The sequence below is a fragment of the Epinephelus moara genome, chromosome 20, assembly GCF_006386435.1.
Source record: "Epinephelus moara isolate mb chromosome 20, YSFRI_EMoa_1.0, whole genome shotgun sequence".
Lineage (NCBI taxonomy): Eukaryota > Metazoa > Chordata > Actinopteri > Perciformes > Serranidae > Epinephelus > Epinephelus moara.
The window spans coordinates 40,658,353-40,676,094 of record NC_065525.1 but is presented as its reverse complement, the minus strand read 5'-3'; the positions used below and the strand labels follow the sequence as shown (position 1 = coordinate 40,676,094).

At 43.5% G+C, this 17,742-nt stretch overlaps 3 protein-coding genes across 3 annotated transcripts in view; all 3 read left to right on the top strand.

The window, feature by feature from the left end:
* The window catches only part of LOC126407519 (E3 ubiquitin-protein ligase TRIM21-like), a 6,849-nt gene extending 2,318 nt beyond the window's left edge, over positions 1–4,531 (top strand). The window contains exon 2 of the mRNA XM_050072495.1: positions 1,295–4,531. Coding sequence (XP_049928452.1) covers positions 1,304–2,764 — 1,461 coding nt within the window. The 5' untranslated portion in view covers positions 1,295–1,303 and the 3' untranslated portion in view covers positions 2,765–4,531. The remainder of the gene's footprint in view (positions 1–1,294) is intronic.
* On the top strand, positions 3,752–8,966 carry LOC126407348 (E3 ubiquitin-protein ligase TRIM39-like). Its single transcript, XM_050072147.1, has 2 exons — positions 3,752–3,775; positions 6,420–8,966. Exons 1-2 carry the CDS (start codon positions 3,752–3,754, stop codon positions 8,073–8,075), a joined length of 1,680 nt encoding a protein of 559 aa, XP_049928104.1. The 3' UTR covers positions 8,076–8,966.
* Positions 8,967–11,475: 2,509 nt separating this feature from the next.
* On the top strand, positions 11,476–16,366 carry LOC126407521 (E3 ubiquitin-protein ligase TRIM21-like). The gene is made up of 3 exons (XM_050072501.1): positions 11,476–11,657; positions 13,894–13,972; positions 14,010–16,366. Exons 2-3 carry the CDS (start codon positions 13,903–13,905, stop codon positions 15,359–15,361), a joined length of 1,422 nt encoding a protein of 473 aa, XP_049928458.1. The 5' UTR covers positions 11,476–11,657; positions 13,894–13,902; the 3' UTR covers positions 15,362–16,366.
* Positions 16,367–17,742: the final 1,376 nt, after the last annotated feature.

Here is a 17,742-nt window from a genome sequence, read left to right as displayed (position 1 = left end):
AAAATAATATCCTGCGCCCAATAATTCGGTACAGGGTCGTGCCGAACTGAAAGTCGCGTACCGAACGGTTCGACACAAATACATGTACCGTTACGGCCCTACTCCAGACTGTAGTAGCTGCAGTCAACGACTTTGAACGTGATTTTGAGGAGTTTCTTGTAGCGGACACAGACCCAGAGCCATACCTGTTTGAGCCGGAGTACACAGATGAGGAACTCCCAGGTGTTGGATGCTGAGCGGGCGAGAAGAGAGGCTGAATCCTTCGGAGCGGCGGAGCAGCAACGGGCCGAGGGGAGACGGAGGTCAGGGCAGGACTGGTGGTATAGCTGCGGGGCTAGCTAACATATTCCTACGGAGGTGGAATAATTTTGCTGCACAGAATGGGATTCGGTGCTACCATCGTTGGGGAGATATATCATCAGGAGGAAAACCGCCGCAGAGAGTGCATCACAAGGAGTGAAAACTTTGTAGCAATCACTAAGTTAAACCGGAAAAAACGCCCAGGCCTGCAGGAGCTGATGGACAGCTTTCAGTCGAGTGAGTAATATCGTCCGTGTCGTGTCTTTGTTTGCTTTTACCGAGTGACCTAGCGTACCTGTCCCAGAGCCAGCTGCAGCTGTTGCTCACCGGTGTATCCCTCCGCGCAGGACGTAAACACACTATAGTTCATGTATCAGACCTCTTCTAAAACAACTAAAACGGACTCTCGTTTTTTGAATTAACGTTTAAACATGTTTATTTTAAATGCACGTGCTGAAATGCCAGCTTCGGGGTTTCTGACGTATCACCGCCATACCGCGGTGATACGTCACTCTGTCACCGCTGTGAGAAAAAATACATACCGTCACAGCCCTAGCTCTACTGCAGTCCACTTTAGATGTTGTGGAACACTGTGATTGGCTGTAAGACATCCATTCAAATAAATTTGTGCATTACGGTGGAGTAAGATGACAGGGGTCATAGATTTAGACATCCTAGAAAAGTCTTGTCCATCTGTGGCCATGGGGGCTGTGGCCGTGTGTGCCTCCTCTTCCTCCTCTTTGTTCAAGTTGACTCTCTGACACTAAAGGTATTTGGACGGAGAAGGGGATTATTGTTTTGCTCTACTCTCTCAGATGTTTCAATAAGACAAATTACAAAGCAAAAATACTGGCTAAATGTATCACGTTAAATGGTAAGAAATGTCTTAACTTTAATATTAAATTTGAATTATAAATGTTTCGCCTTTTTTTAAAGCAAGTAATCAAATGATATGTGATTACAGTTTTGTTTTTTTCACACTTTTTGTCCTCAGAGTGTAGACATGGCTGCTGCCAGCTGTCTGCTGACTGAAGATCAGTTCTTGTGCTCCATCTGTCTGGATGTGTTCACTGATCCAGTCACCATACCATGTGGACACAACTTCTGTAAAACCTGCATCACTGAACACTGGGATATTAAGGTCCCAAGTCAGTGTCCGAATTGTAATAAGGCTTTCAACACAAGACCTGAGCTGCATGTCAACACTTTGTTTTCCGAGATGGCTGCTCGGTACAGACAGTCAGCTCAACAGAAACCAAAAGAAGTTCCGCGTGAAGTCTACTCAGGAACCAAACTGAAGGCCTTGGTGTTCTTCCTGGTGTGTCTGATGTTTGTCTTGGTGCTCTGGATGGTTTTAGACCACAAGAAATATGTTGTTGTTCTTCTGAAAGAAGAATATGAAGGAAAGAAGGCAGAGCTGGAGAAGACAAAGGCAAAAACTCAGCAGATGATCCAGACGAGACAACTGAAGATTGAGGAGATCAAACGCTCAGTAGAGCTCAGTAAGGAAGGTGCAGACAGAGAGATAGCAGATGGTGTTCAGGTCTTCACTGCTCTGAAGGAGTCTGTTGAGAGAAGCCTGAACAAACTCATCAACACGATCAAAGAGAAGCAGAGAAAGACAGAGGAACAGGCTGAAGGTTTCATCAAAGAGCTGGAACAGGAAATCTCTGAGCTGAAGAAGAGGAGCACTGAGTTGGAGCAGCTCTCACGCTCTGAAGACCACCTCCACCTACTCCAAAGCTCCCTTCCGCTTAACATTACTCCACCCACCACAGACTGGACAGAAGTCAGTGACCATCCACCTTCATTTGAGGGGACAGTGAGGAGAGCTGTGAATCAGCTAGGGGAGATACTTAATGAGGAGATGACTAACCTGCTTTTTGCCGAACTGAAGAGGGTCCAGCAGTATGCAGTGGATGTGACACTGGATCCTGATACAGCACAAAGCTGGCTCATTGTTTCTGTTGATGGAAAACAAGTACATGATGATGATGAATGGACAAATGTCCCAAACAATTCTGAGAGATTTGATAATTGTTTTTGTGTCTTAGCAGAGCAGAGTTTCTCTTCAGGGAGATTTTACTTTGAGGTTCAGGTTGAAGGAAAGACTGACTGGGATTTAGGAGTGGCCAAAGAGTCAGTCAACCGGAAGGGGAAAATCATACAGATTCCTCAGAAAGGTTACTGGACGATATCTTTAAGGAATGAAAATGAGTATAAAGCTCGTGCTGGCCCTGATGTCAGTCTCTCTCTGAAGTCTCGACCTGAGAAGGTGGGGGTGTTTGTGGATTATGAGGAGGGTGTGGTCTCCTTTTATGACGTAGATGCTACAGCTCTTATCTACTCCTTTACTGGCTGCTGCTTCACTGAGAAACTCTACCCATTCTTCAGTCCTGGTGCTTCCAATGATGGTAAGAACTCTGCCCCTGTGATCATCTCTCCTGTCAATGACACTGAGTAGAACAACCATAAAGATTTTTTCCTCAGCAAGATTCACTATCATTCCATATAATTAATGTTAATTTATTGTTGACGTAAAGTGTATCCATTGCTTTTATTGTAGATTCTGATCAATGTGGGTTTTTTTCCTTTTTTCCTGTAAATGTTTTTCTTTAATATTTTACATTGTCATTCACTACTTCAACCAGGGCTTGACATTATTACCTAACAAATGCAGGTAGAAATGGTCAGTGTAACAGAGTCACTCTTTCTAACCACTTTGGCGGGTGTATATACTGTCCATAAAGACACTTTTCGGGCCGATGTCACGAAGACGTCATTTTATTAGCTGGAGGAAAAACATGATTCGCCACCACAGGGCTGTAGGCTACATAGGAGTCTTAAAATGTGGTCTTGTTGTGTTATTGGGAGCCAGAATAGAAGGAGTCATGGCTCAAAACTAGCCACCACTGCCCGTCAACAAAAATTAAGACAACTATGGTTAAATGTGATAAGACCAAAGGACTGGACGGAGGCCATCATCAAAAATGCTCACATGTGCAGCGCACACTTCATATCAGGTTAGGGAAAAAGTATTTCATGTTGTAGGGATGAATAAAGTTATGTGTATTAAGGGTTATCATGTCCACCTCATCAGAGACTGGGGAGGGATTAAGAGGAATATTGGATTTCTCTGGAACACTAACTTTTTAGGGTCTGGGCTCAGAAGGTAGAGCGGGTCGTCCACTAATCAGAAAAACAGCGGTTTAGTCCCCGGCTGTGTGTCAAAGTATCCTGGAGCAAGATACTGAACCCCAAATTGCTCCCGATGGCTGTTCCATTGGTGTGTGAGTGTGTTAAAAACTGAGGGCACCTTGTATGATAGCCTCGGCCATCAAGATGATAGGCTGACAGAGAAGGTGTGTCGCTGTGCTATTGGTTGATTGTGAATCAGCTGATGACTCAACTGACAGACCCAGACAATGACACCTAGAGATAGTAAGTGAGCATGCGTGCAAGGAGTGAATGGCAGGTGAGAAAGAATGTAGAGCTTGAGCATGAAAAGTATTGTCTTCCTGACTGAACTTTTGCTAGAGCTTCACAAGTGCGGTACTTGAAACGTCCATCATGGAGGTGAAGCTCCTGGACCAACTGGTGGTACTCCCCGTTTGCCACCCTGTTTTTTAGGGCCTCATGTACCCCCACAGATCTCCATTTCCCTGTGCCAAACAAACTATTTGCTGACAGCCTCTCACCCTCAACCAGAGCTACAGCAAGTACCCTCTGCCTCAACATTCTAGTTACTAGCTACCAATTACTGAAAATAAAGTTTAGATTGATCACACAGGAAGGGTAGGGTCAGTGTGTTTTTCAACCTGCAAAACACTGTCTGTATGATCGGGGCCTAAACAAAAGGTTAATTCATTGCAGCCTTCTGTACAAAACCTGTAATCAATAAGAATCACAACCCTAAAGATACAGGAACCCCACTGAGTAACTCTACTTCTGGACCACTGCGATGGTCAGATCTTTTAACCATCCCCTGCTCCAGCTGCAAAACCAAAGTTGTTCCTGTATTTGCAGTTTAAGCCCCAACCCTCTGGAACAATCCTCTCCAGTCCAGTCTTTGGACTGTTTTAAGCCATTCTATAGAGCTTCTTCATGTGCTGTGTTTTTGTTTTTGTTTTTTCTGTCTGTCATTGTGCTGTGCTCTATATTGTATTTTATTTTTACATGATTTATGATTGATTCATTCTGTTTATGTCTGGGTGTTTTAAAAAGCAACATATAAATAAAGCTTCACATAAATACTATTTGTGTCTTTGTGCTGCTCATTCCATGGGTTACATGTGATGTGAAAACTAAAGTTTGACATTGACCTGATGTTGAGATTATTGTGGGTTTAAAGAGAGACTGTGAAGGGAGTGTTTTAATCCACTAATCTACAGATACAGTACGTTCTTCTATGTCAGGTTGACCTCTTTTGTTTTGTTGTTTAGATCAGGGGTGTCAGACTCATTTCAGTTGCTGACTTGCTTACTAACTGTAAAGACCAGACCACCAAAGATGGAGATAGATGGAGCCTTCTGTCTGTATTAATAATAATAACAATAATAATAATAATACATTTTATTTATAAGGCGCCTTTCTGCTTTATTCTGCATTCATTTCATCCACATTTGTGCACATGTTCTGAAAGAAGAACAAAGCAGAACCACCAGAGATCATGGAGGCAGTGTAGTGTAGTTCAAGCGAGATACGACGTAGGAGATGACAAAGAAATCTTAGAAATGGGGCAAAAGAACAAATTGATAATTGAATGGAGAAAATTCTCTGTCCACATGTCAGAATATATTTAATGACCACACAGACCACCACCGTCGACAACGCTGCCTCAGTTTAAAGGTGCATTATCATGACCTCCTCCACCATCACCTCGTTTGTTGTTGTGTGAAACTTTTGACTCCGCCCTCTGGTGCCATCTGTTGGCTGTATCGATGCTAACATAATGTGTTCACACCAAACGTGATGTGAGTTTTCGTGTTGCGTGAACACTAGAATAGTTTGTGTTGACTCACTTTATCTGCGCAAAAATAACTCGTGAAATTGCTGAATCGCTGAATGAATTTCCATCGGTACGTCCTCAGCATCATACGTTCCCAGAAGACTTCATTGCTGATTGGCTATCACAGTGCAAATCAGTCGCTGAATTTCAGGTTTTTCAACTCTAATGAATAAGCGTATGACATGAAATTGCGCTGCCCGCTTAATTTGCATCCATTGGGTTCATCGGGCCACCCGGTAGGAATTCGTATCTAATCGCATCTTTACATTGACTTCAAATGTAATTCACTCATGTCTAATAGTCTGGAGCAAATTATTTTGTACTGGTGCTGCTGGTTGACAATATTTCGCACAATGTTCAGCATCTTTAAATCTAACCACAGGAAGAACTCAGTGATATTTCAGAGAGCTGTGTTCTGGTGAAAAGCTTCTGAGGCAGCATTTTACATTAAGTATCTCCTCACTGTTTAAACCTGACACCTCTTTGCCTTCACTAGTGCATCAATCTCAGGTGTCGTCTAGTGGGCCAGATTGGACCCTTTAGTGGGCCCACGGGCTGTTTGTCTGACACCCCTGGTTTAGAGCATGCTACTGACTCCAATATAAGAAAAATAAACATCAAACTTAAAAAAGGAGGCTTGTGCTAAAACTATGTCACTAATGAAGTCAAACCTGAAAGGTAACAAAAACTCACCTGCAAAGCCAAAGGAGGAGGAGCAACACTGGAAGTATTCAGATAACACATTCCTAAAATGACACTAAACATTCATCTGAGTGACAGCAGACCTGCAGTCCAGACAAGACACATTTAATCCAGGGTCTCTCAACAACGCAGTCTCTGCCAAACACCGGTGAGTACAGCTGATAATATTTAAAGCGTTGTAACAAACAACATTAACACAAAACTTCAGCTCGACCCAGACAGAAAGTTCTATTGTTTTTGTGCTTTCAAAGAACTTTTGCTTTAGTACCATATGACAAAATAATTTTACATTACTTCCTGATATTTCAGTTAACCTAGCAACTTTGTTTTTGCTGTCTTGCTTTATCACACTTTTACTTTTGTCCTCAGAGTGTAGACATGGCTGCTGCCAGCTGTCTGCTGACTGAAGATCAGTTCCTGTGCTGCTGCCAGCTGTCTGCTGACTGAAGATCAGTTCCTGTGCTCCGTCTGTCTGGAAGTGTTCACTGATCCAGTCACCATACCATGTGGACACAACTTCTGTAAAACCTGCATCACTAAACACTGGGATATTAATGTCCCCTATCAGTGTCCCAACTGTAAAAAGCTTTTCTACCGAAAACCTGAGCTGCAGGTCAACACTTTCATCTCTGAGATGGCTGCTCAGTTCAGACAGTCAGCTGAACAGAAAGCCAGCAGCAGCAGCTCAGAGCAACAAGTTTTCAAACCAGGAGAAGTTCCCTGTGACGTCTGCACTGACACCAAACTGAAGGCGCTGAAGTCCTGCCTGGTGTGTCTGGTCTCCTACTGTGAGACTCACCTGGAGCCTCATCTGACGATGTCAGGCCTTAAAAGACATCAGCTGATCAACCCTGTGGAGAACCTGGAAGACAGGATGTGTAGAGAGCATGATAAACAGCTGGAGCTGTTCTGTAAGGATGACCAGATGTGTGTTTGCATGCTCTGCACTGTTTTGGATCACAAGACACATGATGTTGTTCCTCTGAAAGAAGAATGTGAAGGAAAGAAACTCGAGCTAGGGAAGACAGATGCTGAAATTCAGCAGATGATCCAGAAGACACAACTGAAGATTGAGGAGATCAAATGCTCAGTGAAGCTCAGTCAGAGAGGTGCAGACAGAGAGATAGCAGATGGTGTTCAAGTCTTCACTGCTCTGAAGGAGTCTGTTGAAAGAATCCAGGCCGAGCTCATCGACACGATCAAAGAGAAGCAGAGAAAGACAGAGAAACAGGCTGAAGGCTTTATTAAAGAGCTGGAACAGGAAATCTCTGAGCTGAAGAAGAGGAGCACTGAGGTGGAGCAGCTGTTACAGTCTGAAGACCACCTGCACTTCCTCCAAAGCTTCACATCCCTGAATGCTGCTCCACCTGCGAAGGATCTGACAGAACTTAACATCTGTCCACCTTCATATGAGGGGACTGTGAGGAGAGCTGTGAATCAGCTGGAGGAGACACTCAGTAAAGAGAAGAATAAGCTGCTGGCTAAGGCCAAGCTGAAGAGGGTCCAGCAGTTTGCAGTGGATGTGATACTTGATCCTGACACAGCACATCCCAACCTCATCCTGTCTGATGATGGAAAACAAGTTAAACATGGTGATGAAATGAAGAATCTCCCAAACAATCCAGAGAGATTTGATAATTGTGTCTGTGTCTTAGCAAAGCAGAGTTTCTCATCAGGAAGATTTTACTTCGAGGTTCAGGTTAAAGGCAAGTCCTACTGGGTATTAGGAGTGGCCAAAGAGTCGATCAACAGGAAAGGAGATATCCCACTGACTCCTCAGGATGGTTACTGGACGATATGTTTGTGGGATGGAAAGGAGTACTATGCTCTCGCTGGCCCTGATGTCAGTCTCTCTCTGAAGTCTCGGCCTGAGAAGGTGGGGGTGTTTGTGGATTATGAGGAGGGTCTGGTTTCCTTTTATGATGTTGATGCAGCAGCTCTTATCTACTCCTTTACTGGCTGCTCCTTCACTGAGAAACTCTACCCATTCTTCACTCCATATCCTAATGATGATGGTAAAAACTCTGCCCCTCTGATCATCTCTCCTCTCAGTCACACTGAGTGATTTTCTAGATAAGCTTTCTTTAAAGCAGTAATTGTTTAGTGATTGAGGGTGTGTGTGTTTCTGTGTGTCCACAGCTAATCTCACAAACTATTGGACCAATCAGCCTCAGATTTTGTGTGCACATTTGTGACTGTATGTTCAAGAGTTTCAGTGATTTATAGTGGTTGCTCCTTACTGACTGGTAGGGGCTGTAAATAACTTAAATAAGGTGAGATTCAACGTCCAGTGGTGTGTTTGTTTGTTTGTTTGTTTTCAATATCGTAGATAAGCAAATGAACATGGTATGATAACCGTTGACTTTTATATCACGGTATACTTTAAAACTGGTATATTGCTACAAACCAAGTCATACCACACTGAGAGTGTTGGGATTTTTGATTTGGTCATTTATCCTTGATATTTGCGTTTGTTTGTGTGGGGTGGCTCAGCCTTAGAGATAGGGTGAGGAGCTCGAACGTCTGGAGGAAGCTCGGAGTACAGCCGCTGCTGCTTCGTGTTGACAGGGGTCAGTTGAGGTGGTTCGGGCATCTGATTAGGATCCTCCTGGGCGCCCTCTGCCCCGGGGCAGAACCAGAACACACTGGAGGGATTACATATCTCATCTGGCCAGGAGGAGCTGGAAAGCACTGCTTGGGAGAGGGACATCTGGGGTGCTTTGCTTGGCCTGCTGCCCCCGCAACCTGGCCCTGGATAAGCGGATGAAAATGGATGGATGGATGGATGGATGGATGGATGGATTTGTGTTTCTCCCATAATTAAGTAGGAAGTTAAATGATCTCTTTTTATTGTCTGTATTGATTGTGTTAATTGTTATTTTCCACTTTGTTGTTCTGTAGCTTACAGACATAGTTAAAGGGATAGTGAATCCAAAAATGAAAATTCAGCCATAATCTACTCACCCATATGCCGATGGAGGCCCTGGTGAAGTTTTAGTGTCCTCACATCCCTTGCGGAGATCGGCAGGGGGAGCGGCTAGCACACCTAATGGCTGACGGCGCCCCAGACTAACGTCCAAGAACACAAATTGAATCCACAAAGTATCTCCATACTGCTCATCTGTAGTGATCCAAGTGGGCTGAAGCCCCGACATAAAAAGTTGTTTCGAAAAACGTCATTTGAACTCTGTTTTTAGCCTCACTGTAGCCTGTAGCTCTGACTGCCTCTCTGTGCTCCACGCTCACGTGTGCGCGCTTGCACGAGACCAGCGAAAGCATGAGCTTTGCTTACCCGTGTTTACATCACGTGACACGTGCACCGCAGGGAGACAGCAGTAACCACAGANCATATGACGTTTTTCCAAACAACTTTTTATGTCGGGGCTTCAGCCCACTTGGATCACTACAGATGAGCAGTATGGAGATACTTTGTGGTTTCAATTTTGTGTTCTTGGACGTTACTCTGGGGCACCGTCTGCCATTAGGTATGCTAGCCGCTCCCCCCGCTGATCTCCACAAGGTATGTGAAGACTCTAAAACTTCACCTGAGCCTCCATCGGCATATGGGTGAATAGATAATGGCTGAATTTTCATTTTTGGTTGCACTATCCCTTTAATACTGTTCTAAGTCCACTTATGAATCCATGGATCAAAGATTTGTGGCAGTGTTTTAATGAATAAAAATACATTCAATCTTCATTTTCATATTGTATTTATATTTCACATACAGCACCTGTTAACAGGAAATATCTGCTCTGCGGAACATGTTGTGGCTCCATCAAAAATAGACAAGGGGTGTATTTTAAGTCCCTGAAATGTGCTGCAGCGCATCTGCTGAAATTAGAGTTGCTGCCATCAGCTTGGGCAGCTCTCTGACGATGATCTGCATTCTACTGAGTACACTTTTATAGCTCTGAAAATATTTTCCTTGATGTGTCACATTTTCTATTTACTGCTACAACACACATATTTTACCACACTGATTGATGTTATTTAATTTACTCTAATAACTACATTACCTGGATTCAAGACTGGTCAGTCATCAGAAAACTACAGACCTTCAGTTGGCGGCTGTAGCGGATTGAATTTAATCACAGCAACCCACCAGTGACAGATGTCACAGTGGGCTGGTGGCCAGTGGCTGCACCCAATCTAACCTGTGTCACAGCAGCAACAGAAAGCTTGCTGATCTGGCGGCGAGTTTGGGTTGTCAGTTGCGGAGCTGGGATTTGCACTGGCTGGATTCCGGTTGCTGCGGCCCCTGACTTAAGTGCCGTCTCCAGAGCTGCTGCCCACTCTCCTTCTGGCGAGGCGGTCTGTAGTGGGAGGGTGTCAGGAAACACTGTGATTTGAGGCCTTAGCTAACGTTAGCTACATAAATGTGAACTTGAAGCTGCAGCTGTGAGCTTTTGGCTCCAGTTAGCAGAAGGCTAAACTATTAGCAACATTTTCTCTTCATCTCTGAAATGCTTCACAGATATTAACACATTTTATTTTGTTTATTGTCAGACTCTGTTCTTGTTAAGTCCGTCTTCCTTTTCTGAGTTGCATTGCAGTGTAGGCAGTTGTTGCCAATGCTGGAATAGCAACTTTCTTTGCAGAATTCTCCACCACTGAATCAGGTTCGCCAAAGGGACGTGCACATGCATTTCCATTTGTAGAACAGCCAGTACAACTAACACCATCTCTCTGAAAAGACCTGTGATTGGCCAGAGTCTCCCGTCAAAGGCTAGATTTTCTAAAGCCTAAAAACAGAGCCAAGAGGAGGAGCAGAAGTCTAATTTTCTCTCGATATGCTGAAAGTTAATTACGGGATATTTGTGGTAAGGGGAATTAAAACTGCCTACCCCAGCTTTAATGTCTGAGTTGTGTCTGAACAGCTGATATCAACACTTAACCACTGCTCCTACTGTGTAGAGAATAAGTGAAATCTGAGGACGCCCTCTAGTGGAGTGTATAACAAACTGCAGCCTGTGGCCACATGAGGACATGCTGTTGATAAATAAATACACAGTCTGATGCTGAAGCAGATTATGCCAATACAGGGGAACTACGAAATCTAAATCTGACTGGCACAAGTAGTCTGTATGATGTGACTGACTACTTTTGTTTGTTTTTTACAGTTTTAAACTCCATCTAAAATCAGACACTTTACAGCTGAAGAAGACTTCTATTGTAAAGTATTGAACTTTAACTACTTTTAAAAGAGGAGCATCACAGAGAGGCTCATTAATCTACTGCTGTGGTCAAATCAGAAGGAATGACAGACTTCAAGATCTCTGTTTCTAGAGGCTTTTTACTTTCCTATCACTACATCAAAGAGGGAAACATTGCTCTTTGTTGTTGTTGTTGTTTGCATTTTGTAATCTTTAAAATGTCTGACTTGTAAGGGAAGACTTTATTTTGTTGTTGGAAAATAATCTGTGTGCTTTTGATATTCTTCATAATTGCTTCCCAGTCCCAGAGACAAAACCTCCCCCACATAGCTCCACTGAGAGGTGGAGCAACATTGAAAGAGGAGAGCTGCACCGTCACGTTTCCTGAAATGAAACTTAAAGTCAGAAGGACAGCAGAGCAGCACTGAAGACAAATCTCTCTGGTTCTCTCTCAGCTTAATCCAGCAGGTTTTTCCCAACAACAAATACTGGTGAGTTCACTGTCCTACAGAGACAAGATGCACTGAAGGGATACTTGGACAACATTTAGTTAAAACCAGAATCTGATTTACTTATTTTTTTTACATCTGTTTTACCATATGAAGAATATCTGCCATAGAAATGTGTCATTTTGATAAAAACAAATTGTAAATTCTGCCATGAACACCAAAACAGAGGTAAAAACCAAACCACAGTGACTGAACTCTGGTTAGTTCAAGTTAGACAGAAAGCAGTCACAGCTAGCTTCAGCTAAAGCTAATCTACTAACCTTTGTCCTCCTGTTTCTTCCTTGTAAATTAAAATTCAGATTTTATGCACCCCCCAGCCCCACCTCACAAAGATTATTGTATTGAGTAACTGTTGAAGGTTTTTATCATTACAAAATGGTGGTGTCACAGCTGCTGTCAAACTGTTGAGGCACACCTGGCTCTCCCTCACCTGACACTGAAGCTGTCGGGGCATGCAGTGATCTCTCTGTCATCTAATGCTAACACTACTGCGGTATCTGCCTCAGCTGTAATGTAGTCCTGTTTATCAATGTCTGTACAATCAGGTGTTTCATTGTCATGGATCTAAATGGTCTAACTCATCCTGACTGGCTCTGACCCATACACTGTATATGATATTTATACTCTTACTTTATATCAGCCTATGCTCCGACAAAGAGCACTTTAGAACAGCAATGATACATTAATAGGTCTATATTGGCTGTGAAAATGCATCATATCATGATTTGCATCCATTGATTGTAATAATTGAAAATAATACAAACTTTAAAAAATTCTTATCACAATAGAGTGCCATAGGGATGACGTTTTCCTGCAGGCCCACACAGAAGTTAGTATCCCTGGATCCCTTGTCTAAAAGCCTATGAGATTTTTCAGATTTTGGATTATTGCCGCAATTAAGGTCAGTGGCAAATGAAACGTTTTGTTTGGCGAGATAATCACAAATAAACACCACTTTCATGATTATTGAAGCATTAAAGGGATAGTGCACCCAAAAATGAAAATTCAGCCATTATCTACTCACCCATATGCTGATGGAGGCTCAGGTGAAGTTTTAGAGTCCTCACAACACATGCGGAGATCCCAGGGGAGAGGAGGTAACAACACAACTCCACCTAATGGAGGCTGACGGCGCCCCAGATCCAAACGTCCAAAAACACATAATTGAAACCACAAAATATCTCATACTGCTCGTCCGCAGTGATCCAAGTGTCCTGAAGCCCCGACATAAAAAGGTGTTTGGAAAAATGTCATTTGAACTCTGTTTTTAGCCTCATTGTAGCCTGTAGCTCTAACTGCCTCTCTGGGCACCGCAGTCATGTGTGTGTGCTTGCGCAGGAGACCAGTGAAAGCACGTGAACACACATGAAGGCGGTGCCCATGTCTCACGGTCTTGCGCAAGCGCACACACGTGAGCACGGTGCACAGAGAGGTGCAGAGCTACAGGCTACAATGAGGCTAAAAACAGAGTTCAAATGACATTTTTCCAAACACCTTTTTATGTCGGGGCTTCAGGACACTTGGATCACTACGGACGAGCAGTATGGAGATATTTTGTGGTTTCAATTATGTGTTTTTGGACGTTTGAATCTGGGGCGCCGTCAGCCTCCATTAGGTGGAGTTGTGTTGCTACCTCCTCTCCCCTTGGATCTCTGCAAGTGATGTGAGGACTCTAAAACTTCACCTGAGCCTCCCTCGGCATATGGGTGAGTAGATAATGGCTGAATTTTCATTTTTGGGTGCACTATCCCTTTAATGCAGTCGCCAGAGGTGAAAAGCCAATGTTAGGCTATAAACGACCTACACTATGATCGCATGAACTGATGTCATCACCATAACAAGACCTTAAAGCCATGTTCGGTGTGATGACATTCTGTAGTCTCATTTAGCCACTTGTTAGCAATGGTCTTTTTTAAGATGCATTAAAGCTTCAAAGTTAAAATGTGGGATATTTACTGATGGTTTTTATGTTGTAGAACAAAATGTGAAAGTGTCTTAAGCTTGTGTTTGTCACAGACCTTATTTTCCTATTGGACTCTATTTAGGTCTGACTGAGCATGTAGTCCAAAGTGTTCAACTGTTTTTTATGTTATAGAGCAAAACACAAAGATTTCACGACAGTTTCTTGTATTGCCCATAAAAATGTCTAGCCTTTTCAAAGCAAGTAATCAAATGATATGTGATTACAGTTTTGTTTTCTCACACTTTTTGTCCTCAGAGTGTAGACATGGCTGCTGCCAGCTGTCTGCTGACTGAACATCAGTTCCTGTGCTCCATCTGTCTGGATGTGTTCACTGCAGTTCCTGTGCTCCATCTGTCTGGATGTGTTCACTGACCCAGTCACCATACCATGTGGACACAACTTCTGCAAATCCTGCATCACTGAACACTGGGATATTAACATCCCAAGTCAGTGTCCTAACTGTAAAAGGGTTTTTAACACCAGACCTCAGCTGCACATCAACACGTTCATCTCTGAGATGGCTGCTCAGTTCAGACAGTCAGCTCAACAGAAACCAGGAGAAGTTCCCCGTGAAGTCTACTCAGGAACCAAACTGAAGGCCATGGTGCTCTGCCTGTTCTATGTGGTGTGTTTTATGAGTGTCTGCATGCTCAGGATGGTTTTAGATAAGGAGACACATGGTGTTGTTCCTCTGAAAGAATATGTGCATAAAAAGGTTGTGCTGGGGAAGACAGAGGTGGAAATTCAGCAGATGATCCAGAAGAGACGACTCAAGATTAAGGAGATCAAACGCTCAGTGGAACTCAGCTGGAAGGATGCTGGCAGTGAGATAGCAGATGGTGTTCAGGTCTTCACCGCTCTGAAGGAGTCTGTTGAGAAAAGCCAGGCCGAGTTCATGGACACGATCATAGAGAAGCATACAAAGACAGAGGAACAGGCTAAAGGCTTCATCAAAGAGTTGAAACAGGAAATCTCTGCACTGAAGAAGAGAAGTGCTGAGGTGAAGCAGCTCTCACACTCTTATGACCACCTGCACTTCCTCCAAAGCTTCTTGTCCCTGAACGCTCACAAGGACTGGACAGAAATCAATGTCTGTCCACCTTCATATAAGGGAACTTTGAGGAGAGCTGTGAATCAGTTGCTTGCTGGAGCTGAGCTGAAGAGGGTCCAGCAGTATGCAGTTGATGTGACACTTGATCCTGATACAGCAAATCCCTTTCTTGTCCTGTCTAATGATAAAAAACAAGTATATGATGGTGATGTACAGGTGACTCTCCCAGACAACCCAGAGAGATTTGATTCTTGTGTTAATGTCCTAGCAAAGCAGAGTTTCACTTCAGGGAGATTTTATTTTGAGGTTCAGGTTGAAGGGAAGGCTGAGTGGACTTTAGGAGTGGCCAGAGGGTCAATCAACAGGAAGGGATACATCGCAGTGAGCCCTCAGAAAGGTTACTGGACGATATCTTTGAGGAATGAAAATGAGTACTGTGCTTGTGCTGGCCCTGATGTTCACCTCTCTCTGAAGTCTCGGCCTAAGAAGGTGGGAGTGTTTGTGGATTATGAGGAGGGTCTGGTCTCCTTTTATGATGTTGATTCTGCAGCTCTTATCTACTCCTTTACTGGCTGCTCCTTCAGTGAGAAACTCTACCCATTCCTCCGCCCCAGTCTTAATTATGGTGGTAAAAACTCTGCCCCTCTGATCATCTCTGCTGTCAATCATTGAGTAGAACAACCATTTCATTTTCTACAGAAAGATCCACTTTCGTTTGTAATAAATCTATTTTTGTTGTAGGGCTGTGAAGTTCTGGTCAGTTGGTCGATATGCTCTTCGCTGATCAAAGTCTCTTTGGTTGAACAGTCGCTGGTGTTACTTAATTAAGGCTGTGTGTTTCCTTTCTCAGCTGGAAATGGCAGTTGTTGTTAGGCACCATCACAGAATGGTTGGTCTTCATGGTTTTTCTCCTGCTCTTTCTTCACTGTGGCTGGACAGCTGGTGACAATGACAGGTGCAGCATTTTACCCAAAGTTAAACATTTTTCAACTCTCATTTTTAATCAGAAAACAAAAATAATCACAGAGGACATTCAGTGTTGTATTTTGTCACTATGGATTTTTTTCACTAAGTCTCCAAAAAGACACCACAGTTCAAGGCTGGATTATAAAGCTACTGAAAGGTATGCTATCACACCGGAGCCCTTGTTGGAGTGGCAGGATGGCTACCGTACTGGACTAAAAATAGTAAGTCTCCTTAGTAACGTTTGTATGACATCATTAACCCCAGAGTTAACTTCTGTAGTATCCAGTATGTCATATTTTTCTCAGCAGTCCTGTGGCATTCCACTCGCCTGTACACAAAGTTTACTTGCCCTGGGCGAGTGTTGATGTTGAGCTCTGTGACAGGAAAAAAACACTTTGATGGACTCATCTACCAGGTAGAGTGCACTGTGGCCAATTTAGTTAACCAAGAGATAACGTGCTTATCTTTTTCCTGATCGACCAATCAATTGATTGAAGAGTACGTAGAATTTCAGACGACCAAGATTTTCTATTGAATACAGCTCTAATTTATTGGTGACGTATGGTGTATTCATTGTTGGGGTTTTCTTTCACATCAGGGATGTCAGTTTGGGTTACCCTGCAAAAAGCTGTGTAACGGGAAAATATTTATATATATATATACATTCACGGGTACGAGCAGGGGTAAAGGGGTATCTACACAGGGGGAAGCAGTGGGTGAGAACAAAAATATATCTTCTATTTTTCCAGAATAAAACAAATCAGAAAAAGAAACAAAAAGATACAGTATATGTGTAATTCTTTGACATCTAAATCACTATGATCAAGCTGCAATACCTTTTTATTTTGAAAGTCAGAAACAAAACTGATGAACGTAATTACTGATAAACTAAGGAAAGAATTTAAGAGGTAAAAAAAGCACAACTGATGCTACAAATGACTGACACTTGTTTATTGTGGATGCAAAAGTGCAGAGTGCAAAAAACAAAACAAAACAGAATTTGTCACACAGAGCAGCAAAGCCAGAGAGCAAATCTGTGAACGGCAATGTCTGTCTGTCGGTCCTCCAGTTTGGTCCAGACTGAGATATCTCAGTCAGACAACAGTAAATAAATATTGTTTTTAAAGTTTGTACAGAAGAGTTAATGATGTGAGCCAAAGAGCTGCTGCATCACCATTAAATCCAAACCTTCCTATCTAAATAATGACCCAGAGTCGAGCCGTCAGGTTCCGGCAGCGGTGGGTTTGTGGAAGAAGCTGTGGATTTGCTGAGCTGCAGCCTGACCCACGATGGGCTCCATCTCGGCGGGGGTGGCGTTGCAGAGCTGTTGGATGCTGGAGAATTGTTGCAGCAGGGCCATAGCTTTGACCCTGCCGACCCCGGGGACATGCTGCACCAGCGCCAGGACCAGCGGGTCCAACAGCCGAGACGAACTCCTCCTCCTGAAGGGGTTCTCTCTGCCCTCCCCGTGAACCTGGAGGTTGAAAACTCAGCATCAGACAACAAGGCGTAGTGCTACGAGAGCTTTCTGCCTTTTGAGATGGAGATATTGTTACTTTTTAGCCACACGTTCACGTAGTTGACTGGCTGCATCATATATAAAGTATTCACTTGCCTATATACTAAGAGTGTTACTGGATGGTTCCACTGGAGGGCACAACCAGACAAATTAAAGTTTGCCTCTTTATTAGGAAATGGGTGTGCGCAACATACAATAAAAATGCATTCATAACTTTTTGTATAGGCCCAGTTGACTATTGCAATAATAATGTGTTGTTATCACAAAATCCCATGGCACACGTGGACTGGCATCACGGCATCACATGAATTACAGGTTTATTGTTTTGTCTTCGTTACTCACGATCTGAGCGATGAGCTGCGAGGCCTCAGTCTGCCCGCTGACTGGCAGCAGAGTCAAGCCGAGGTCGAACACCACAAACTTCTGCACAGCAGAGAAATACTGCTCACTGAGTCTGGTGTTCTCCACCAGCACCAACTCCTGGAAACTGCTGCTGGTCTTTAAAACAGGAGGGACACAGTTCATGTCAGGCAGAACAACACAGGAAAGCTTTTAGCAGAACTGGTTT